The sequence below is a fragment of the Hermetia illucens genome, chromosome 2 (assembly GCF_905115235.1).
Source record: "Hermetia illucens chromosome 2, iHerIll2.2.curated.20191125, whole genome shotgun sequence".
Lineage (NCBI taxonomy): Eukaryota > Metazoa > Arthropoda > Insecta > Diptera > Stratiomyidae > Hermetia > Hermetia illucens.
The window spans coordinates 162,878,690-162,903,722 of NC_051850.1; the positions used below are offsets into that span (position 1 = coordinate 162,878,690).

Consider the following 25,033-nt stretch of genomic DNA (forward strand, 5'->3'; position numbering starts at 1 on the left):
ATCATGTAGTAAAAGCAGTTGTAATCGAGATTACTCAAAATCTACTCAGTTCATCAACCTGATGCTTTTATAAATTGCGAAATTATTATCTTTTCCTCGGTTAAATTTTCAGATTTCCATTTTCAATTGGAACTAAATGTGTTTATCAATATTCAAATCAACGATTGACTAATGCATTTTATACATCATGTTTCTAATCGTAGTTGTGTTATGGTCCTCCTCATTCGCAACCATTCTTCAGTTCCAGTTAAGCCAATCGCTTCCGATTGCAAGACAATCAAGTGTTGAATTCAAAAGCCTCCCACGTAAGGCATAGATATTCAATTTTTCTTTTAATATTCGCGTTCGCTTCATTAAACTTTAGCCGATGGCTGGCGCCAACTCACCTCTTTAGCACTAGCGTCCTTGTGTGTTGGAACAAGCATAACATTGCAGCACTAGCGCGGTAACAATCTTAGCTCTCAGGAGAGCTCGATCTGCTGCGATCTTGTATCTGAGACCCTATTGCAATTTTCTTCAACAATTCGCTCTGCGACAGTTTCTTACATGCAATATTGGCCGGGGTCTACCGCCGCGAGGCAGAGTCTATGGGGCACCTAGGCAGCAGCGGAGGCTCCATCCAGGTGGGAAAATCAGTCTGCATATTGAGCTTGGCCGAGCTCCCGCCAACCGGCAGTAAATACTATTATTTCTTTAGTGGCTCAAACGCCAGCTTACAGGTTAGACGTTGTCGACCGTTAAAGGAGAGTCGCTAAGTTTGGTTTCTATCCTAGTAACTTTGCAATTTTCTCGTAGCCAAGCGCAACCGGAATCGCATTTCGCGCCTCACTGCCTCAACGTGATATATCTTTTTCCTAATTAATAATAATTTACTCTAATTTGTCTTGTATGAGTCGATTCCGTGCGATAAAGGTTTCGTGATTGTGTTAATTTCGTTCGAATTTTCCGATAAAACGTCCATTGCGCACCGGCGTTGAATATTAAACGCGGAATTATAACGAATAATGCCTGATATATTGTACCAATAACGAGCAACGAATAACTAACGAAAAGTATCTGAACGGAAATTGAAATGTGAACTGAGTGTTTGTATTGTGATTTCACCGGTGTTGAAGTGAACTTGCACTGAACTCATTCCAGTCAACGAATTATTGTTGTAAACATTGCATTCTAGCGGAGAAATTATTTTGTCTTTCAGGATTTGTTAAGGCACATCTCATTAACGTAAAAGTGCTTTGAAAATGAGATCAAACACCGCCAACATGAAACACCTCATGCGAGTATGTGGACTAATTTTGGTAAGTACGATAATTTTCAATTGTTATTCATCAATAATATGCCAATCAATACCCATAAGAAAGCAATTAAACACTGACTGTTCGTATTGATTTTTTTAAAAATACTTCGGAAAATCTTTGATTTGATAGTTAAAAAGTCTCAGTATAATGTTCTACATATCTTCAATTCTCCTAAGGTAGATTCGATGATATAAAAGTAATTGTATGATGTATAAATAAAGCCTTTAAATTTGGGATATTTGTACGCATATATTAGTCTGAGTCCAACATCGCGTATCTAATAAAGTCTTCTATACAACCACAGTTAAGAGACAACCTTAAGTCGACTTTGTGCGAGAGTAAAACAAAACCTTATTAAAGTCGGTTGATTATCTCTCTGTCCGTTTGTCTGTCTTTTTTTTTTGAGGAGGTTCTTCCTTTCCTTCACAAACCTTGAACAGTGGAAGAATACATGCTCTCGGTCCTCTCGGACTCCATTGCAGTTTAGACCATTGGGTGAGGTTTCTAGTCTAAACCTGAATAGGTACTGACGATATCCTCCATGCCCCGTGAGAAATCGGGTAAGATTATAATTAATCTCACCGTGCCGTCTCTCCAACCACTCCTTAATGGCAAGGATGAGCCTGTATGTCCACCGCCCCTTTCCCGAGCTCTTGCCATCTATTTAGAGATATCTTCCTTTCAGCGTTCTTCGTCTGCTATAAAGGAAAGATAGACTTCGCATTGTATATATTCGCCTTCTCATCTGCCAAGATGTCAACGGGCATCATTCCCGAGAGGACAAATGCTGCATCCTCTGAGACAGTTCTGAATGCCGAGCACACCCTTAGGTCTGTTCGTCCGTAGACTGAACTGAAAATTTCTTATACGGGCTTGGTGATGAGGACCACTTCCTTTTTTTCCTCGGCAAGTGTCAGACCAGAACTCTCTAGCCAACCTTTAACAGCACTGATCACTTCGCATGAGTATAACTCAGCATCTTCAAGATACTTTGCGGCCATAACCAGCGCTATATCGTCGGCGTAATCCACCCCCGGGGCTTCCTCCGGAAGCAGAGGATTAAGTACATCGTCGTACAGCAATGGGCCCAATACGAAGCCCTGTGGGACATCCGCGGAGGCAATGTACTCCTGGGGTCAGTCATCAGTGTCATACCAAAGCCTCCGTTCTTGTAAATAGCTGTTGAAAATAGCTGCATGATAAGCGAGAATACCAATCTTTGCCAGAGATTCCCGTATTAGGTTCCAATTGGCCGAATTGATTGCATTTCTCACATTCAGGGTCACCACCATGCAATATTTGCTAGTACTGCCCTTTCCGTGGATTGCATCTTTGGCCAAGCCAGTAACCACTTTGATGCCATCAATGGTTGGTCTGGCGTTACAGAATCCATACTATCGATCTGAGAGTCCTTCCTGACTCTCAACAACCGGGAGTAATCTATTATAGATTACTCGATCTAGCATTTTGCCCACAGTGTCCAAAAGACAAATAGGTCTGTAGGAGGTTGGCTCACCTGGAAGCTTGCTAACCTTATTCAGTGACACTAATTTCTGTCGCTTCCATGATGCAGGAAATATCCCCTTCGGACATGCACGCTCCGAACGATTCAGCGAACATGTCCGGTCTGAATTTTACGGCAAGCTTAAGGACCCTATCGATAGCTGGAAGCTGTCTGTGCCCTCCTCTTGCTGGGGGAATAACCCCTCGATAATTTTTAAGAAGAGTGAAGGGCACGTGATCTGCTGTGATGATCGTCCTATAAATCGCGATTATATAGGCGCTTCCCGACGGGTTTACGTCCGCTTCTGCTGTTTAAAGCATTCCCTCTTGCTCCGTATGATGATGAACTTGAGGGTTTTGCGGGCTACCTTATAGACGCGCTCTTTTTGCCCTTGGTCGACTCTGCCTACCGCCCTGTGAGCCATTCTTCTAGCTCGGTGACAGGCTGATCGAAGGCTGGCCAGTTCGGTATTCCACCAGTAGTTTGGTCTTCTACTGGGGAATTAACACCTCCTAGGCCACATGGACAGATCTTTTCGTAGAGGGGCCTGCTTTATTTGGTTGGTCCAACCACGCCTCTATGAAGGTCTGCTCATCCAGAGCTTTAGCAGACCAGCCTCACATCTTTCTCGGTTTTGGGCATGATGGTAATTTGCCCGGTGACTCCACAGATAGCCCAGAGAAGATTGTCTGGTGAACGCTGCGGGTGTAGCTTTTACTGACGCACCAGGGCATACCACGTGCCAGTGCAGGGCTGACAAAAGTTAGGTCTACGATTGAGGCAGACCCCCCTTTCTGAAAGGGTTTTACATAACCTTCGTTGGCCAAAATTATATCCAACTGTGCAAAAGCTTCTATTAGACTGCGGCCCCTTGCATTTGTCTCTCTGTTACCCCACTCACAGGCCCAAGCATTGAAATCACCAGCAATTACCTTTGTACTATGACCCCTAGCGTCGAGAACAAAATTTTCAACCATTTCCTCGAATTCGAAGAGTGTCAGACTTTGTGGGGCGTAACAGCAGTACACGTATACCCCGTTTATTTTCGCCCACACCAAGCCGCAGTATGTCTGACTCCCAGTACATTGTATGGCTTGTCGACCGCATGTCCATATCGCCGCTCCACCAGTCGAATCTGTAACCCATACGCCACCGTGACGGTTTCTATAGGGTTTGCTACTCTACCTTGGTGATCAAAAAAACGGTTCTGAGATTGGAGGGATAAGAGGAACTGGGGAAATAGATGAGTCCGAAGACCTAGATCTACATCGCCGTAGAAACAAGAGGATTGGGATGGGATTGACACTTGGCCAAGAAGTTAAGGGCATAACGGGTAAGGAAGGCATCGATACGTGGGGTTTAGCAGGACTCGTAGAGGAACAGGTTGGAAATGTGTTTGAAAATGTCGGTGCAGTGGCGAAAGATTCTGTGCTCTTTAAGGCGGAGTCGTTCCATTTGGGATGGGGGGCAATCGAACCAGAAAATGAAACCGAAAATAAAGAGTGCTCGGATAAGCTGCTTAGAACAAAACAGCTTAATCCTTTTGGAAATAGAATTAGTATTGTATTTTAGGATAGAAGAGAAGGATCTGAAAGCACCAATTGCACGCCCTTCGTTTTGTGAGGAACGTGGGAAAGACGGGAATTCATTGTCACTCTGAGGTATGTGACTTCTTTTACAGTAGGGCTGGGATCTTCGTGGATTTTGAGTGACAAACATCTGATGTCACTACACATTTTCGGCGTCATTTTCATGTTTCTATGAAAGACAATGGTCTTGCATTAGTCGTGATTTAACGAAAGTTTCCAACGGGTGAAATAATGGTAAAGCTCGTCTAAATAAGAATTCAGACAAGTTTTACCGTAGGAGATATCTTTGCTGGCAGTGTAAAGGATTAAGTCATCCGCGTATTGAAGGATTCGGATAGGACACGGGTGTGGAGTTGGTTTGGGAATGTCGGCGGTAAATAGGGAGAAAAGGGTTGCTGAAAGGACTGAACCCGGAAAAATACCGGCGGGGCAAGTAGAGGACGAGAAAAGGTGCTGTTGGATGTTAACTAAAGATTTGCAACCATCTTGAAAACTAAGAATTACCTTACAGAGGTGCGGATGGGAATTGAGGATTTCGGAAAGCTTATACGCGAGTCCGTATCACCATACGTTTCCTTAGGTCAAGGAGCCAGGCTATGGTGAGTATCCTCCAATTGATACTTAGAAGGATATCAGTCTTGAGGACAAGAAGTGCGTGTTCAACTGAGTGTTTAGTTCGGTTGGCGAATTGGAACTCGGAAAGAGTGTTGTTGGAAACACAGTGCTCGTCTATGAGGGATTTAATGGTCCGCTCGAAAATGTTGGTGGAAGAAGATAGGATAGAGATAGACCTGTAAGGTTCTTTTCTAGGATAGGTACAATGCGTGTGTGATTAATGATAGAGGAAAGTGTGGTGGAAATGTTGGGAGCGCATTTTTTCAAAACTATGGAAGAAATTTTGCCCAGGCACACTGGTTTTTTGTTCTTGGAGGCTGCAATTACAGCTTCCACTGAACTTAGGCTGACAAAGTGGATGGAAGGAACATCATCATGTTCATCGAAATAAATAAGAAGTTGAGAGAAAAGGTTTAGGCTAACATTAGAGCGGTAAAAAGTTGGTAAAGATTGGAGTTGGTATATGGAAGTGCTGATCACGAATGTGGAGGGAGCAATGGTGCGCTTGAAGGAAGTGGTTGGCTAGGATGTTCAGCTTTTCGGGGGTGGAAGTATTTTACGGAAGGACAGTGGTTTGTTGGTCGATTTGTCTAGACGAGGGCAAGCTTTCCTGTGTTCCCTGGTATCAGGGATCAGTCCTATGTTGCAGAGGCGTTTGTGGAAGTAATTGGCATAGAGAGTAAAAATTATATCGCGGATTGATCTGTCAAGGGAAATGATTTCGTCACGGAGGAGAGGATTGCGGAGAGTATCAATTTTAAATAGCCTCCGCCTTAGGGTACGTTTGTATTTGATATCCTAGAGGATATCACTTGGGAGCGAAATTAGGTTGCGGTAGTTTAGGGAACGAGATGGTATCAGCTCGTCACATACTTGCTGAATTACTTCAGTGTAGTGACGAACTGTCCAATCTATAGTATCGTTGGAAACTGTTTCGTTGAAAGCGAGAAGGAGAGGTTCAAGTTTGGATTTGAGTGTTCGGTTGATGAGTTTCAGTTCGGCTTCTGAAAATAGGGACTAAGGTTGGATAGTAATAGGACGGAATAATGGCTTAAATTGGACATGAATTAAAACAAGAACAGTGTTAGCGCAGCATAGATGTAAACATAACAAGAAACCATATGCCGATGCTTGCCAAAGTGATATATATGTATCTGTGCATATTTCGACACCCAAGAAGCTGGACTCGAAAAAGGGTCGACTCATATTCTGACTTTGCCGGAAATAAAGAACATGATAGTGAAATTCAATACGGATTGGGAGCATTATCTTGGAAGAAACATCATTTTTGAACACGACCCCGTCTAATTATAATTCGGTCACTGACAAGTTTCGTAGAATTCGACCAATGAATCAATTCGTATCGCAACATTTAATGGCAAGTCAGCCTCAATTAAGATCCAAGCAATACTATGTGTTCAAGAACCAGACTCAATATGTACATGTGGACATAGCTCTACTTATACTATACCTATGAGTAGCTTATTAACTTAGCTAAACGTATGTAATTCACACTAGAAAATGAGATGCGTAGGAAGCCTAGACGCGTAAACTTGGAGCTAGTATGGCCTTCGCACTTTAAATAAAGATAGTCCTCAAAACTCTGAAAAGAACTTATTCAGAGGCACATATTTCCCTTTTTTAAGATAAAAGCCCTTCCCTTTTCACAACTCCAATATAAATTAGATCAGTGACGAAGATAAGCTAAACTACGATTATTATCCTTAAATGGGGCATAACTTACCAGACTTACCTAGGTGCCTTCGACTGCCACTTCCGCCTTCTGATCAATATATCCGAGTAAAATATCATAAATAAATTGCTTTTAAGGGTCCGTTGTAGGATGCTCTTTAAGTTTTCTTTCTAACACACAAAACCAACTAAAATATTATATTATGTGCGCATATATGTATCTTTCCTGGAGTAGTAGCTCAGAAATGTAGACCAATGGCGTGCTCCTTCACTATTTATATAAAAGATATATTCTGGTCACACACCTGCACTTCTCGTTGCTAGCCTGCTCCTCTCGGTCTTTCTATTAAATTCGCCGATTTTACTCCAGAATTAATCACCGAGATCATTTTTTCTTTCAATTTATTCTTCTAATCTTTCGTCCCACTCCTCTTCCGATATAGATGATCTTTGCAAAGCCATCACATCTTCCATTCCTCTTCTAAACCCTTCCATAATCGAACTAATTGTTGACGGTTCTAATACCAACGGCAGCTGTTGTCCTGACGACCTAATAAATCTCTCTTCCTCTTTTTACCACTTTTAATAAAAGTTTTTCTGAGGGTATCTTTTCGGACATATAGGAGAAGGCTCGTATCATACATTTACACATAGAAGATGAGATTACACTGGCGATGGTATACCCTTCCTTCAACTGTTCTGTCCTAGTTGCAATCTTGCGTCGTTGGTAGTCCACTTCAATGATTCTGTCTCGATCCCTTTCCTTCCTTTATCCGAGATCCCCCAAGGCTCCATTCCCAGTTGGTTCCTATTTTCATACTATACAAATTTTACGTTCTTTCCTTTTTGTTTAGGGATTCAGGCGTCCTAAATCCGCACCCACTTGATGTCGGACTGGAACAAATGGAGAACAACTTGCTACCACTTTTTATGGTCCACGACGTCCACTTTTTGGCTTTAACACCCAAAGTTCAAAAGTTAAAAGAGGGACGCAGACGGCTACGGTTTCATGCCAGGGCAGAGACAGTTCAACAGACGCCACCTGGCCCTCAATCTCTAAACAAAAATTGTCTAACTCCCGCCAAGCTTTAGTCTGAACCGTGGGCGAATTTAAAATAATATATATTGAATATAATGCGCGCCCTTGTTGCGTTTTGCGAATTATAAATGGGAGCGTATAGCACCTGCGAGCCACTTCGATCACCCTGCTCCCAGAGCAGAGGTGAGATAGCATCTGATGAGTTGCCTCTGCCCAGGTACGAAACTCTAGCCGTCTTCGTCCCTCTTTTAATTTGTTTCTTTATTTACTTGTCCTTGTCTGTATATGTTGACGATCTGCCTTCTGAACAATGCTGCCTTCAATAGAACCTCGACTCCCTATCTCTGTAATTCGCTCAGAATATGTTAACACTGAATGTAAGCAAATGTCATACGTTAAGTTATTCGTTGAAAAGTTCGCGTCCGACATTTATTTATAACCTTAATGGTCAACCTTTAACAGGAATTAAATCTCACAAGGATCTTGTGGTGAAGTTTGATAGCCAGCATCGTTTTGTCGACAACCTCAGTGAACTTCCAGAACGTCTGGGTTCGTTCTTTCCACCAGTTCATACTCACCGTATCCATTCATCGGGTATCATTTCTGTCTGCAATATTCTCGAATACATAATGCTTGTGCCCCTACCGTTATTGTGACTGCCATATGGTGGAATCAGTTCAAAGGACTCGTTCTCTCTTCATATCGTTTAGTTTTCTTTAATATGGAAAAAACCGAAAAACTTTGTTAGATATTGCATCCAGTTCCAGTTTTGTAATAGCGGCCGTGAATCGTCTTATAACGTTCGCACCTCCTTAGTGTTTCCGAGGTGCCTCTTGCAAAGCTTTTGTATTACTTTTACTCTCCTGTGCCTAGAATGATTTGCGAATATGTATAATCGCTTAAAGTAATATGTGAAGGGAGATCCCCCGTTTATTATACAATTTATTTAAATAAAATAAAATGAAAATGGAATGGAAAAATGGAAAATATGGAAAAAGAAAGGTAGTCAAGCAGAATGTTCAAATTACCGTCCGATACACGCTTCGCTGTTATGCATGGAGAAACACCGTCAGAAGCATCGTCCTCTTTGCATTGTATTTCTGGATCTAGAGAAAGCGTTTGACCGTGTGCCACAGAAATTCCTCTGGTATGCTCTACGGCAACACTTAGTGCCAGAAGAACTTATGCGCTGGATTCAATTGCTCTACCACGATCCGAAAAGTGAGGCTCAAAGTATGGCGGGTGTATCAAAACCGTTTCGTGTCTCTGTTGATCCTTATCAAGGAAGCGCCCTCTCACCACTTCTCTCCGTTCTTGTTAAGGACACCGAAACACGGGGCATCCAACGTCTACCGCCCTATACGCTGTTTAAGCAGATGATCTTTTCCTAGCATCTAATAGCAAAAATGATCTCGAGCAACTTTGCCAAGAATGGAATGATCGCCTCATGCAATACGGTCTCAGATTGAATCTAAACAAAATTGAATTTTTGACGACCGATCCCCATGAAACAGGCACAATCACTGTCAGCGGCAATGATCTGCGCAGAACTGAGTGATTTAAATACCTCGGGTCAACGCTATCAGCCAATGGAGAACTGAGTTATGAAATTGTTTCACGCATTAATGTAATCTGGATGAAGTGGCGTTTCACAACTGGTGTTCTTTGTGATCGACGTATCAAGGAACGTCTCAAATCTAAAATTTACCACAATGTCGTCCGTCCTGTCGCCCTCTATGGTTCTGAGTATTGGCCGACTATAAAAGACAATGAACGACGTCTTGCGGTAATGGAAACGAAGATGTTGCGTTGGACTAGTGCCGTGATCACATCCGAAATGAGGAAATGGGGTTGCACCGATTGTGGAAAAATTATGAGAGAGGCGTTTTCGATGGTATGGTCACGGAATTCACGCTAACGAAAATTCACTTGCCAAGATTGATCTGAACATCGAAGTCGATAGTAAACGACCAAAAAGCAGGCCGAAACAACGGTGGCTTGATGCGCTAGATGGGGATTTAAAAGCCTCGAGATTGTACCCAGATCAGGCATTCAATAGAGCCAAAAGGCGAAACCGATCACGACGAGCCGACCCCGCTTGTGAACGGGAAAAAGGCTAAAGAAAAAGAAGAAGAGAAACCATGGAGAGCAAAAATATTTCAAGAGATTTCATAATTTCAGTGATGTCAAGGTCGTGTAAGTTTCCTGGTATACGTTACATAAAAATTTAAGTAAAGGAAGCCTAGGTATTTTCCAGCCCTTCTAGCTATTAACTACCTAACCTGTCTGCTTATCGATCAAACCAATTTTTGTGAAAGTCGATCCTATTATTAATGTGACTAGTTAAATTGGTGCTCAAATGGCACCCGCTATCGTTTTTGTTTGAATTTTAGCAACATGTATTCGTTCAAAAATAATTTAATTTGTGCTCTACCCTTGTTAATGAGAAGATAACTACGATCCATAATGACTCAGTCACAAAATCTAAAATTAAGAAAAAAAACTCCAAGTTTTTTCTCAACACTTTTAAGTATAATAAACAAGTGTAGTTCTTGTCGTCTTTAATTGCAGTCATGTCTCCGTGGAAACCAGTAGAGTTTTCCTTCTGCACCTCAAACAAGTATCTATGCTAGACGACTAAAGTACAAAAAATAATAGTTCTCACAAAGCGACACGACCAGCCTTATGAAACTCTGAACCAATTTTGGCCTCAATTGGAAAACAATGGGAAATTAAGTATTTCACTGAGGTCACGACTCCATTCTTTACAATTGTAGAAAGAGAGTTTGGGTCGTTAACAATTTCAATATTTCTTAGATTCTTTTATAATTTTGCATTTAAGACTGAATCCGTCAAATAGTGGTTTCCTGTTGCAAATTAAATGAATAAATAATAACGATAATTTAAAAAAATTGTTGCTTTGTGATATATGAAATTTGGAATGGTATTTGATGAAATTGCGGAACTGTGGTATTCAAAAGGAATTAAAATACAATACAAAATCCCAACACCTTGGAAAAGAGTCGAAATTTATAGTTTGGTTGTTCTTTTAGCTGTTCAAATGGCTTTATTTAATGGACGTCCAAGTATCCATCACCTTATTCCAGCAGTAAATAAAAGGATAATAATGGTCATTAGAGTTCACAATAACAACTGATTCCCTCAAGGCAAAAAATTAAATAATTCACTTATCTATGTTAGCGCTTTATATTTTTAACCTCATAAGACTTGCAAAATTTAAATTGACCACTTTTTGCTGAAGGAAATTATGCTCAGTCAATTTATGCTCTTATATGCGTAGATAAATAAAGCAAATAACAAATTAGATTTACTTTTCAACTAAATGTTGCAACTAAAAACCATTTGATCAAGTTTCTCACAGCCTTCATCGAATCTACGGACAACCTTTCTAGCCTTTTTCGCCTATCTATCTACATAAACTACATATAAAAAGAAAAGCCTGGGGCTAATTCAGTGATTCAATCTCATAAACTAAACAGTTTAATGAAGTGTGTAGATTACAAAACTTAACCTGACAAAGTGTTTTTAGTTTTTACACTTTCCCTATCATCCTCTATCTGTCTCTCGACAAATATTTCAATTGCTTCAATTGAAACTAAAAACAAAACTGACAGCGCATATTGTAATTTACACGGTTTTGCTGGATCACGATTCACAGCAAGTTACTTTCTTACATACCTAAACTGTGTATATCTCAACTATTTTCTGGCCTACATTGTAATAGTTGTAGCGCTACCTGTGTGTTTGATTTAATTTAGTCTAATTATCAAACTCCAGATTTAGTCTGAATCATGGTCTGAGATTATATAACGAACAGACTGCAGAAAGTATGACTGCGTGTAGTTGTGACTCCGCATATAAACCATGCACTAAGCTACTAGTATTAAGAAGAATTACCTAATGCATAAATTATACGTCAAGTGGGTAGACGGTTTTTATATGTACCAGTTTTTCCAGAGTCCATTAAGTGGACAGAAAAGCCCCCGAGATGAAGCCCAACCTCAGACTGATTTGGGCACTGTCTATTGCATTCGACCGACATGGACAACTTATGGTTAAAGATTTGCAAATCAAAACATAAGTATCATTCCACAACTGCCGATATTGGCATGCATTTAAAAGGAATCTTAAAAACAAAATAGATAAAAACAAGGTCAGAAAGTTTTTCCCTCGGTGAATGGACTCAAAATGAATCTCATGAAAGGGACAATGTTTGGAAACTTTAAATGTTTGCAAGTGAGTTCAAGAAATACGACCTTAAACGTCTAAGACCATTTTGAGTATGAGTACGTATACCAACACAGGATCATATCTTAATAAGGTAATCATAATAACGTGGGTACCAGCAAAAAAACTTCAAACCATCAGAGGTAATGAAAACACATTAAACCAAACAAAACAAAAACTTCCCCGATTCCTAGTACAGTTGTTTGCATGTATTAGATAATGGCATTCACCTTGTGGGTTACATACGTTACTACACTGGCAGAGAAGCTTCTGCCACTTGACCCCTTTGCAAAAGAAGAAATTATAAAGACTATTCAATAATGCCAAGTAATCAAATCCTGAAGGAGCCAAGTAGCACAGGCTTACGCACAAAAACCAAAATATAAGTTATTCAGAAGGATCCACTGTAGCAGCTACTAACTACATGCATTTATCTATAGTAACCATTCGGTCACGTTTGTCTAACCAAACTTATTGTTATACTTTTAGAAAATGCTTTTAAATGTTCTAAACCTCTAAGGACCTGATAAAGGAAGGTGCTAGTAGCATTTTCTGAACTTTACGACGACATCTTCCGTCTTTTATCATCATCAGCATGGCTCTGCTTTCTCTCAAAAGAAAATAAAGAACCCCCTGTCGATCACTTTTCTAAAGTCACCAGTAATCAGATCCTTTCTTCTATTTTCATCTATATCGTAGTTAAAAGCCAAAGTAATGCTTCTTAAGCAAAGGATTCTACGTAAAAAAGTTTCACCGCACAATATGTACATAAATGTCTGAGCCTTTGCTTATAAGTAGTAGCAAAAAACTTTCTCCTATCATTGAGGTTCACCTATTTTCCGATATGTAGTATTTTCACCCTTTATCATCCAAACCCTATATCCCTGCTCCAGCCTTTCCTGCTTTATCTACTGGAAATCTACTATATCGGTACTAGTCAGTGCTTCCCCTAGGCTTTTTTTTCGTCCATTAGTGGTTGTCATAAACCCCACTGTAGCAGGCCAACCACACAGCAGAAGTAGATGTTTAGAGACATCAAGCTCGGAACCTGGGTTTTCAATTGGAAAATGCAGATCTCTCTCAGTGACGTGGCCAGTGATTCTGAATATTCCCATAAGAGTTTCAATGAAACTAACCTCTTTCGGTATACAAACAGCATTTGCTCTCGGATGTTACTTTATTTAGTCATATATATCAATATTATGACCTCTAGTGCTGGCTCTTCACTAGCTGGTAGAATTTGTCGCTTTTATTTTACCGAGCTAAGACGTTCAGAATTCGTTCAAAGTATTCTCTGCTTGTCTTCAAAGCCGACTAATAGGGAAAACCATTTGATAGCTAGCAAACTACAAATCTTATTACTCTTCGCAAACGTCCCTCCCTCGATGGCGGATTGATTTTCGGTTACGACCTTTTCTTTTTGCCACCGGTTTATTATTGATCTCTAGAATGTATAAACGCCAATGACGACAGTATCGAAGTTCTCCAACTTCAACAGCGAAATAGATTAGATAAATTCTGGCGTTGAGCAAAGGGAGCACTCCTTCCCTTCTTGTGACACTATGTATTGACAGCTACCACAGGGCGCACTCTCTGCACCTCGGATCCGGTTTCTGTTAAAATTCTGACTGCAACTTTTCGGTGCAGATTAAGGAACATCAGAATTGGACAGCGTTATGCACCAGTGGAGACTTCCGATATAGTGGAGAAGGATGCTTTCTGCATGCAATTACGGGTAGTTCATTGTGTAATATTGTGATAATGCTAGGTGATCTGAATGCCAAGGTGAACACCCCTTGCTCGGACATGTGAGAGGGAAGCAAGGTTTTGACAACCGAAACGATGATAGTGGATGGTTTATGGATTTCTGCAACTTCCACCGCCTCTTCATTGGTGGCACATTATTCCAGCATTGAGCCTGCCATAAGATCAGTTGGGTTTCAACTGACCGACACCGTACGAGCGATTAGATCGACCAATTCCCTATCATCAGTAGATTTAGGATTCGTCTTCTGGATGTGCGTAAACAAGACAGACGTTGACATTGGTTGCAAGGGATTACCATCTGATGTTCGCTTTCGTTCGCCTGCATGTTGCGTCACCCACTTAGCGAACCCCCAAGTTCAACATCGAGCACTTGAATGATCCAACTGTCACTCGACAGCGGGAGAGCTACCTTGCTGATGGGGCAGCAGATATAGTGGGTAACCCGTCTGACAATATCAGTAAACATTGGGCAGCCATAAAAAAATACTCTTATCTCGGGTGGTGCGCAGGTCGTTGGCCACGTCCCGAAGAGCGTCACATGATCTCACTGACTGCGGAATAGTGAGATTGGATCAATGAACGGAAATGGCTGAGGCTCTATTGACTGCTGCGAGTAATTGTGGGCGTGATGCACTCGTACTCCGATACGGAGCGAAATCTCGAGATGTTCACCGTAGTGTCACCGTGACAAGAGAAAATTTTCTATTGCGATGATCAGGGAAACGGAAGATGCCGCAAAACGCAATAATTTGAGAATTGTATACTACATCACGAAAAAACTTGCATATGACCGCAAATCTTTCTGTGATCCTATGAAGGACGTTAACGATCGGCTTCTCATCCAGGATGACAAGCAACTCAAGAGGTGGAAAGAACACTTCACCATGATTCTTGACTTTATCACATCTGGTGAAGTTCCTACACCGTAACATGTGGATACGGACTGTGCCTCCAAACAGAAGAGAAATCATTTCGGCCATCAACGCACTCAAATGCAATAAAACCGCTGAGCTTGACGGTCTCCCCCAGAGATATCTGTCGGTGCACCTGCATTTTCTACAGATCCGCTACGGAAATGTTGGGAATCCGAGACCTTTCTTAGAGACTGGAAGAAGAGTTCGTTCTGAATTTGACAATTGGAGTCGTCGCAATGATAACAGCTAAAATAATCCTAGAATATATCAAAGAACATCTCGAAAGATTGGTGGACAAAGAACAGGCTGGTTGCCGCTCTGGATCTTCCTGCATTGACCACATCAGCACCGTACAGATCATGGAACAGTGTGTGAAGTTTAGAACTTCGCTGCACCTGTTCTTCGTCGATTTCGAGAAAATTTTCGATGGTATCAACAGTGAGTGTATCTGGCATGCTCTACGATATATGATGACGCAAAATGTCACTACGCTGATGATATCAGTGTGCTCTCTCGCTGGGTCATGGACACCAACAAAACAAAGATTCTCAGTCTGACTGGTCATCACACTCACCCTATCTGCATTAATAGGCAGAGCCCCGAAGGTTGATCAATTTGTATATATAGGAAGCGTGGTTTCTGTTAACGTGGCAATGAACTGAATGTTGCCTGACGCATTAACAACGCTAGCTCCGTTTTCACTGCTCTGTCTAAAATCTGGAAATGCAGTTAACTCGACACCAAGATCAGGTTCAAACTATACTATGCTAGTGTCCTTTCTGTGTTGCTATATGAGAGTAGCACATGACATGTGACCACCGCTCTCATTCAAAGGCTCCAAGCTACTGTTTCAAACGAAGAACTTAGTCGACACAGACCCATACACAATGTGAAGGTCACACATTAAGGAGGGGTGACAATTACATTGCTGGTTAAACTATGCTCTCCCAAAATAACCGACGGGTGGGGCGCCCCAAGGACACTTGGCGCAGAACAGTAGAGAAGAAGCGCAGGCGGCTAAGGAAATCGTGGGGGAGCTAAAGATGTGTTTGACGCACAAAACCCACCAATAGGTAAATGGCAACCATATGTACACACCTGTTTTCTGTAAGACACAATGTTACCCTCAAAAGTAGGGAAAACTAGACCAAAAAATACGTGGCAGGATATACCTTCTACGCCGATGTCTCAAAAACAGAACCTAGCTCCCGAACACGGGTGATGTGAACCGTGTTTCTTCTTTGGAACAATAAATAATTTCAGGCTGAAGTGTGTGCGATAGTAAGAATGCATTTGAACGGTATATCTACGGCGAAACTAATCTGTGTGCCCGATCACTATCGCGTGGAGATATGATATGCCTTATGCTGCTACCAAAATCTAGGAACAGGCGTTCCATAAGGACTGAATCTAAACGCCTCTAGAAATACGAAATTTCACTTTGCTGGAATGCCAGCGTGAGCTTATTTCGGTCTTTGTCGGTGGCTTGCTCTTATCTTCCTCAATTGGCATTACTCATCTTACCATAAATCATTCGTCTGGCTATGTGGTATGGAGATGGAGATTTTGGAATAACATTCTTTTGCAAAGCTTTGCATTATCTAGGAAGTTTCCTCCGTGGAATTGCTTAATATATAAAAATGGTTTAGCCGCACCTCTTCATTTCAAGTTCGTTCATCCATTGTTTACGAAGGCCAACCTGATGTCCTTCTTAATTTCAGACATTTCCCATAATTCTAAAATTATTGACTCGTAATCACTGTGGATTGTGTGATTATTCACTGTGCCATTATATAGGCGACAACGGTCAGATCCACAACTGAGTCAGGCCCTCCTTACCAATTACCGTTGGCAATTATGGTGTCCCAATATGGGCCATGTTGTGGTCATTTGAGTACTATAGACCTTTTTGAGACTCAAAATAAATTTATCTTTCAACGAATTGCTGATTTCTCTTCTATACGTAACTTTACCCACCCAACATTGTTCATGGAAACGATATCGCTACTACTGTCGCTTTAAGTTTTACCTCTTTTTCAATTTTCGGGCTCAAATCCTGCATGATCCTGCATGTTCTTCCAAAACTGGTGGTCGATAAGTAGCTCTTTTTGAATTTAAAAACGTGTAATCAACTTAGATGTTAGGCGATGTCCAAAGGGATCAGCTGTGTTGGCTATGACCAAACACGTGGGCAAAGCTGCTGCTATCCCAGAATCTAGAGAAAAATTGTGTCGACCGTGCAGGTCGAAGTGGATCGCATATGTATATGCAGCTTCCGGTAAGTCACACTCTCCTTGTTCAACCCTGAAATAGTCAGAGCTCCCCTCATTCTCAGACAATCCATCCTCTCGAATCGAAAATTTGCCCTCTATAGTTGTGAGTGTTGACCGACTATAAAAGGCAATGAACAGGCCTCACAGTAATAGAAGCAAATATGTGCTTTGGATCAGCGGCATAACACACCGTGACCTCATCAGGAATGAGGTCATTTGCGACCGTTAGGAGGTTGCATCGATTGTAGAGAAATTGCAAGAGAAGCATTTTCCATGGTACAAATATGGACTTTGTGTCGAGATTGATCTAAACATCGAACCGAGGCCGGACGAAAAAATGTTCTCTTGAAGCGCCCTCAATTCTATCCAAATGGAGGTACATGACCGAGCAAAATGGCATTACTGATCAAGATGAACCGACCCCGCTTATGAACGGGACAAAGGCTAAAAAAAAAGAGGGAGTAGTCTTAAAACTTCTTAATTTAACCTGCAAAAACCAGAATTGATCACTTTCCCATGTAGCGGCTAAAGTCAGCTCCTCTCCTCTCCCTCTTATGACTCACTTTGTCCAAGTTCTTTCTTCAGTTTAGGTTGACCAAAATTTTACTATTTGGGCATTTTTCCTGCTTCTTTTATAAGAACACCTGTAAGCGCCAGTTTTCTATGGAACACCCAGTTTTTCACGTCAACCGTTGCGTAACCCGCCATAATAACGAAACTTTTCGCAAACATCAATTCATCTAAGTTTTCCGATTACAAATTTTGCACTGTGGAAGAATACACCCTTTTGATTTTCCGCTGCTCCATAATCCGAGTCTTTCGGTACCGAAAAATAAAGTTCATTATTGTACATTATGTTCCATAATTTTGGCCACAGTACAGTGTCCTTTGAAACACCTGGGTAGATCATTTAGAAAAAAAGTACCTGTTGGGCCTTGATGGAGTATGTGGCATTCACACAGTCAGGTTGTGGTTCAATTTCACTATCACAGCAGCGAAACAAACACAAGACGAATACAGACACCTATGACGACTGGCATTCGAACTCAGAGCAGCGAGATTAGGAGACTAACGCGCCGTCAGGTGGCGTGTTGGTCGACCATAAAAGAAAATGAATGAAGAAATACCACGGATCAACGCTATCAGCCAATGGAGAACTGCATTATGAAATTGCTTCACGCATTAACGCAACCTGGATGAAGTGGCGTTCTTTATGATCGACATATCAACGAACGTCTCAAATCTAAAACTTACCGCAATATCATCCGTCCTGTCGCCCTCTATGGTTCTGAGTGTTGGGTAACAATAAACGACAATGAACGGCGTCTTGCAGTAATGGAGACGAAGATGTTGCGTTGCACTAGTGGTGTGACACGTTTTGATCACATCCGAAATGAGGATATCCGCGATCGTTATGGGGTTGCAGCGATCGTGCAAAAATTGCGAGAGATGGTATGGCCCACGCAATTGATACTAACGAAAATTTACTTGCCAAGATTGGTCTGAACATCGAAGTCGATCGTAATCGACCAAAAAGTAGGCCGAAACAACGGTGATTTGATACGCTGGATGGGGATTTAAAAGCCTCGAGATTGCACCCAGATCAGGCATTCGATAGAGGCAAATAGCGAAACCGATCACGACGAACCGACCCTGCTTATGAACGGGACAAAGGCTGAAGAAAAAGAAGAACTGTTCAACTGGAGCAGTAGCCTCCTAGGAAGTATCCTTCTCTGACTCTGCAATCTCCTCTGTAGGGGCGTGAATATTAGTGAAGCTTATATTTCTAAATTTGCCTGGCGAGCGCAGAGTACACAGCCTTGCGGTTATGTTTTCCAAGCCGATACCAGCAGGCTTCTTTTCGGGGCTGACTAAAATGCTTACTCCGAACACATAGTACTGGATGACACTATAATAAATGGTGTAGTGGCTCTTCTCCAGGAAACTGGTCTCTGCACACCGCATCTCCTGTAATGCTATTACATCAGCCGATATTGGGACAGATGACCCCGATATTGGGACAGATGCCGGCTAGCTGGTGGGCAGCTCCTTCTATGTACAGGGAGCACACGTTCCATGAGAAAATGAATAAATTGTTCGTTTGTTTCTGTTGCCAAGTTCGCCGTTGTACTATTCATTCAGTCCGGGGCTTCTTTTTGAAGCGTGGTAACAAGTTGTTTTCCGTGTAGGGTTGTTAGCTCTATCCAGCCCCCAACTTAGAGGGCCAATTGGTGCAATTTGCCCCGTTTTCAGGCGTCTGCAGCTTTTCATTAAGAAAGAACTCCCAGCGGTCACCGTATGGAGATGAAGATAAAATTTGGTAGTAGAACTGTTGGTGTTGGTTCATTGCGCGTTCTCCAGGTTTTATGCTCCATCGTGGAAACCAATCCACAATTTAACCCGAGGACCTACACTACACTTTGACCATGGAAGCACCTATAGTTTGTCAATAATTCCTCTCCATATCGTTGACAGATTTCATGGCCTCGACCACGGATATTCCGCGTGCGATTGTCAACTAATATAAAATGAATTTATCGACTGGCTCTTGCAAACAGACATTCAGGTCCTACCTACATCCTTCAACTTTATTTGTTTGTTCGTAATTTCGGGAATCTAATATTTATTCCGATATTTTTAAGATTGGTATATTCTGCAAACATGTCTAAAAAAAACTTGGAATTCCAAACCAAATGCCAAAAGCTAACATTTCATCTTAAAAACCAGGTGAGCATTCTTATTGCCTCGCAAGAAATTTATGGCTTATTAGCTATGCTTTAGAGTGTTTAAATAACACTGCAACCGGTTGAATCTTACCAGATAGGATTGTAAAAGAATGAAGACAACTTGACTGCATTTCATATCATGACATGCAAATTTTTCAATTCCATAACTGATGTCAAAAGAAATTGCGTTTATTTTAATAAATTCATGAAAATTTCATCGATGCTGTCCCCCCAAACCATTGATAAATGGTTGAGCAAATGAATGAATTCAGCAAATAATTGAGTTAGTAAATAAGCAAAAAACAATCTGACATAATAAGAAAAATCAAAATATGTTTACGATAACAAATAAGAAATGTCGAAAAACCTGTTTCATACTTTATTTAAATAATAATACATTTGACACATGTTGGGACTCCTTTCACTACTATCTTTTTGTATTCATTCATTCTGGTAAAATTTAGCAATGGAGGGATACAGGCGCCGGTTATCTTGAATTAATGGTATGAGCATAATCTGTTATCTATTTAAAACGAAACAGTCCAGATCAATAAAAGTCGACCTTTTAACACTTGGAAATCCGCGTCTGATACCGCATATTTCTGCATTTCATTATGAGTCCATACTATTCAGTTGGTGTGTTGACATACATTTTATTGGTAAGTATCCCATAGTAAAGTTGCATCTCTACGCGTACCTGTCCGGTAGGTGATTTGAAAAAGATATCTATTTATAACATCATGTCATCACGCCGGGACAAATGAATATGTAATAACTTTAGCAATATTTCCAACCATATTTTAACTATGGAACTTATTGTAGTTTGATACTATGCGGCTGTAACTTTTTTGTAGTTTATCTAGGCAGCATGCAGATGTCAAAGCTGCTATTTTACTGCAACAATTATAATATTGTCCGTCGATAACAGCTTAAATTATTACCATCCCATTTGCCTTGAAATTAATTCTAAGATAAAATGAAAATCCTATTGAAAGATACTCCTTTACAATGTAAAATCTAACATTTGTTCCTAGCCAGTCAACAAACTCATGTTGCGGATGCTGCCGAGGAGTCGTAAGCTCAACAGATATTCATATATCGAAATATATAAGAAGGAGAAGCACTTGAAATCAAAGTTGACCATGGAATTACACAGTATTTAGTATTCGAAAACAGCAAAGCCAATATGTGTTTAAATGCACGAGGAATTGGCAAAGTTGGAAGGATGTATCTGCCCCGATAATGGGGACTAGAAAAGGCGCCGTAGTCATCAGAAACAAGCTGGAAAAAATCGTTCTCAACACTACAATGCTTTCTTGCTACTAGATTTTAGTCGAAGTACTATTCTGAATAATTGGGAGCTGAAAAACCTTCCTTGCCCCTCGGATTAATTTCATATTCAAATCCATACAACTAACTAAGATTAACTTGCAATACACTGAACCAACATCAAGACTCAGGAAGTGTAGTCCTATGTACCTACTTTGAGGGTCGAGTGGTACGTAGAAGGACATCATCTACTGGAAAGAGGGCTCTTGTCACTTTCTGATCGAAATAAATGTCTCCTGTAACCACCGTGCCCAATGATAAACTACAGTACGAGTAGGTGGTAATTTATTTCGCCTTGATTGCCCATCCACAAAGCCTAGATTTGTTATATCCGCCGGGGTGTCTCCCTTTTTCCTATGGTGTATCCCATCTCCTTCCAGACAGTTAAGGTGACGAAATGCTGCTCACAAAACTGTTGTTTTCCTTTTCTCGTCACGAGGATGATACTGATATCCTAACCATTACATATACTGCGTTTTCCGATCCCGCTTTTAACGTGCATACAATCTTTTGTAAGATGGACTGTCTATTGTTGCGGCGATTGCATTTAGTTCATCACCAAGAAATGACTTTTGAATGAAATTCATCTATTACTATCCAATATATTTTATTGAGGATTTTGATGGGAACCGGCTTTCTCCTACCTTGATTCTGAAGACTTCCTTCTTGCTGAGCCTACTGATAAGCACTGCAGACTTTGTAGTACACTAGTTCCAGGCTGGTTGTCTCCAATCTTGACAAATTCATTGACTTCGTTTTTCGGCAATCAGACATGTTTCACAATAATGACCTTCACAGTGAGCCCTGTGGTACTCCGAAGATTATGCTGTTGCACCCAATGCCTTTATTTGTGTCGTCTTTATCCGAGCTAGCTAAATCGTGAGCATTACTTTTTTACACGACGGGTGATGACAGCATGGTAACTTGTAGTCCTTCTACTTCTACATGCTGTATCGATGATATTTGTGGTGATGTCCTTCATAATGCTGATGGCATCAACGGTGTACCATATTACTGTGAACCCATGCTGATATTTTAATAAGCCACCTGCGCACTCCAAGTTTGGCCACAGTCTATTGCAAACAACTCCCTCCAGAGAATTCCTCACTATGCTCAGTAAACATATCGGTCCATATGATTCAGCCAATGGTTTGTCTCTATTAAATGTTATTACAGGCATCTGAGTTTTCCACCGCTTTGGAAATATTTCTTCTCTCAAGCAAGCAGTCTTTCCACAGCTGCTTTCACAAAAAAGAGCGGGGTTACCTCCTCCACCAAGACCAAATACTGTCCAAAGACAATATTCTCTGTGGCGACTTATTCTCTCAAAGTTTAGCCAAAACTAATCGCTAAGCTCTATCTCAGGGATTAATGTTCGCCTCATCACTTAGTTGCTTGTAGCAGCTGGGCTTGCTCTCTTTTATAGCTTGTCTCAACTGCCATCCCTAGGCTTTATATGCATTTTATTGCTGTTGATCTGCCGTACAATCGCTGTGTGGGTACCTCGTTCTTGCTTTCGCGCACTAAACTCTTAGCCCGTTAGTTCTCTCGTTCCACCAGTAGTTAAGCTCCCCATGCTTGTTACTGACCGGTCTTGTCATAAAAGCATCACATGATCTGCTACCCTTTCTACAATATCTGGATCATTTTTTCCGCATGCCATGTTAGACAACAGAATTTCCTCATTAAAAGTTTTTCTGAATTTATCTCATTGCTTTATGGTACGCCACTCATTATCCCATTGAACCTTTTTGAGATTTGCCTAGTAATCGCTGGACGTCAAGTCTTCTCCAACCAGCCATAATAATTCATGTGCATAGAATGAGGTTCACTATTAAACTCGCTCTTCCATTTGCGAGTGATATAGGAATTGCCTGTATTTCCAAGCGATGCCGGGTAGTGCTTGCCTTCAAAAATTTGTTATTTGAGTGTTCCACTCAGTGGACAACCAAGCTTTGAAATCGCCGAGATTCCGTTCTTGTACTTTACTACCAGGCCCTATAACTCTACCTCATACTTCTTTATTGTGCCTCTACTATCGCTCCGATGATTCCTACTTTTGTGGTTATTAGCGGCTATTGTAAATGGGGCTTTTCGCAGAAACAAATAGCAGCTTTACTGGTTCTTTCTAAAGGCCAGAGACAGTTATCCAAAACTTTGTAGGTCATTAAAAATTGGAACGTCTGTATCCATCTTTTACACCGATGGCATGAGCAGAAGTTGAGCAGCCTCATATTGATTAATATTTACCTCATGAGCACCAACTTTGAATTAAATTTATGTAATGGCCTCCAGCACGGTGGATATGAGTAAGTTCCTGGAAGGTACTCACTGTCCTTCTCAGCTGGTTATTTACAGAGAGCATCGACCGAGTGTCTTTAGTGTTTTTCTGCAAAAACGGCTCCTTCACTACATTTTCTGTAGAAGTTTAACCTGCAAATTTTGGCCCTTATTACAATGTGACACCACGACGCAACCTCAGAGAATGAAGAAGTGAACTCTAAAGCTTTTACAGTCCCTTGGCTCTCTGTACAAATTGCTATATTTCGTTGAAAAATCCTCATGCAATAGAAACTGATTGTAGCTATTATTCTTAATGGAAGGGGGTGATTCCTTTGGGAACTATCGAATATGAAAGATGTCGGGCTAGCACTCGGACAGCGGACTGGTACGAAACCGTAAGCCGTCTTCATCGCCTCTTGACTTTCATACTTGGCTGATAAGCCCGAAAAGAGGAGTGCCTGGACCAAAAAAAGATGCTATCCATTCGGTCCGATCTAACATCAAGTAATTGCGGATTGAGGACTCCTCAATCACTGCACTGGTAGTCGAAATGCGGGAATCTGGTGGACCTGACCACTAAATACACGTGGTGACAGTAACTTCTGCTCTCTTTGCTCTGTTGGGCTTCATCGGATTGTAGCCTTTTCTCAATACGAAAGAACAACCCATAAATAAGCATTGGATAGTCTACGGTTGTGCAGTTCGAAAGAACCATTTTTGTCTGCAGGTCGATTTTTTATTAAAAGTAGTTTTACTGGTAAAGCCTATTCTATCTAAGGGAGCGTTCCAGTATTTTCAATACAATAGAGGTGAGGCTGGGAGGTGTGAAGTACTTATCAGGCTCGAATATATGCTATGCTACATAACTGCATTGAATGCAGCTTGCAAAGCTCTTCAACTACGAACTAACTACTGTCTGGCAGTATCCAGTCAAGGCCAAAGAACTTGCATGGCAAGAAATTATTGGTGATCCATTCATTTGAAAAAGTAAAATACTTTCTTCCATGGTACATATCATTACTGAAATTACCTGTGCCATAGGACAAAATGCTCTAGTACCTGCCCGGCCTTTTCCTTCAGGTTTCGCTCGATCTCTTCAGAACCTTTCTGAATTCTTTCCATGACATCTTTGTATGAAAACTTACTGAATCTTGCTGGGTGGCAGATGCTTTCGATACATTGGCAGCAATTCAGCAATTTTATCAGAGCCACCTCAAGGCAATTCTAATGGTCTTACTATGAATTTTCAGTGGTCCTTGCCAAGCATACGTTGAAAATCTCCTCAATTTTTTTGGTATTAGAGAAGCATTTCGACCGCTATTCCTGCTTTTCATCCAATGTTTCTGAAGTATCAATATTAGAATTAGTCATTCGCAACAACTTGGTTCTAAAGACTCAGTCAGATATAACGGCATCTCGGCATACTTAGTACACCTCAAACTTCGATTGACACGCTTACACATAATTGCTACAGATAATCCCTCTCTCCGATTCCCTGTTTCAAAAATCAGAAATGTAATTGTGACAGACAGACCGATTAAATATAATCGCAAACACGTAATGAGTACGAATTATATTTAAGTGAAATCCTTCACAGTCCAGACCTAAACCAGGCCCATCACGCTGCTCCCAGAGCAGAGGTGAGGCAGCGTCTAATGAGTTGCCTCTGCCCTGGAGGAAACTGTCTGTCAACTTTTTGTCTTTTTTTGTAAACATTGGGTTTTACTCAAAAAAGAGGAGTCCGAGAACTGCAAAA

General features: G+C 41.1%; 1 protein-coding gene across 3 annotated transcripts in view; it reads left to right on the forward strand.

Moving 5' to 3' along the window:
• The window catches only part of LOC119649474, an 82,638-nt gene that overhangs the window by 10,231 nt on the left and 47,374 nt on the right, over positions 1-25,033 (forward strand). Inside the window, exons 1-2 of one of the 3 annotated variants that reach the window (XM_038051635.1) lie at positions 605-623; positions 1,199-1,298. In XM_038051635.1, coding sequence (XP_037907563.1) covers positions 1,242-1,298 — 57 coding nt within the window. In that variant the 5' untranslated portion in view covers positions 605-623; positions 1,199-1,241. The other 2 variants (XM_038051633.1, XM_038051634.1) reach the window with 2 other exon arrangements.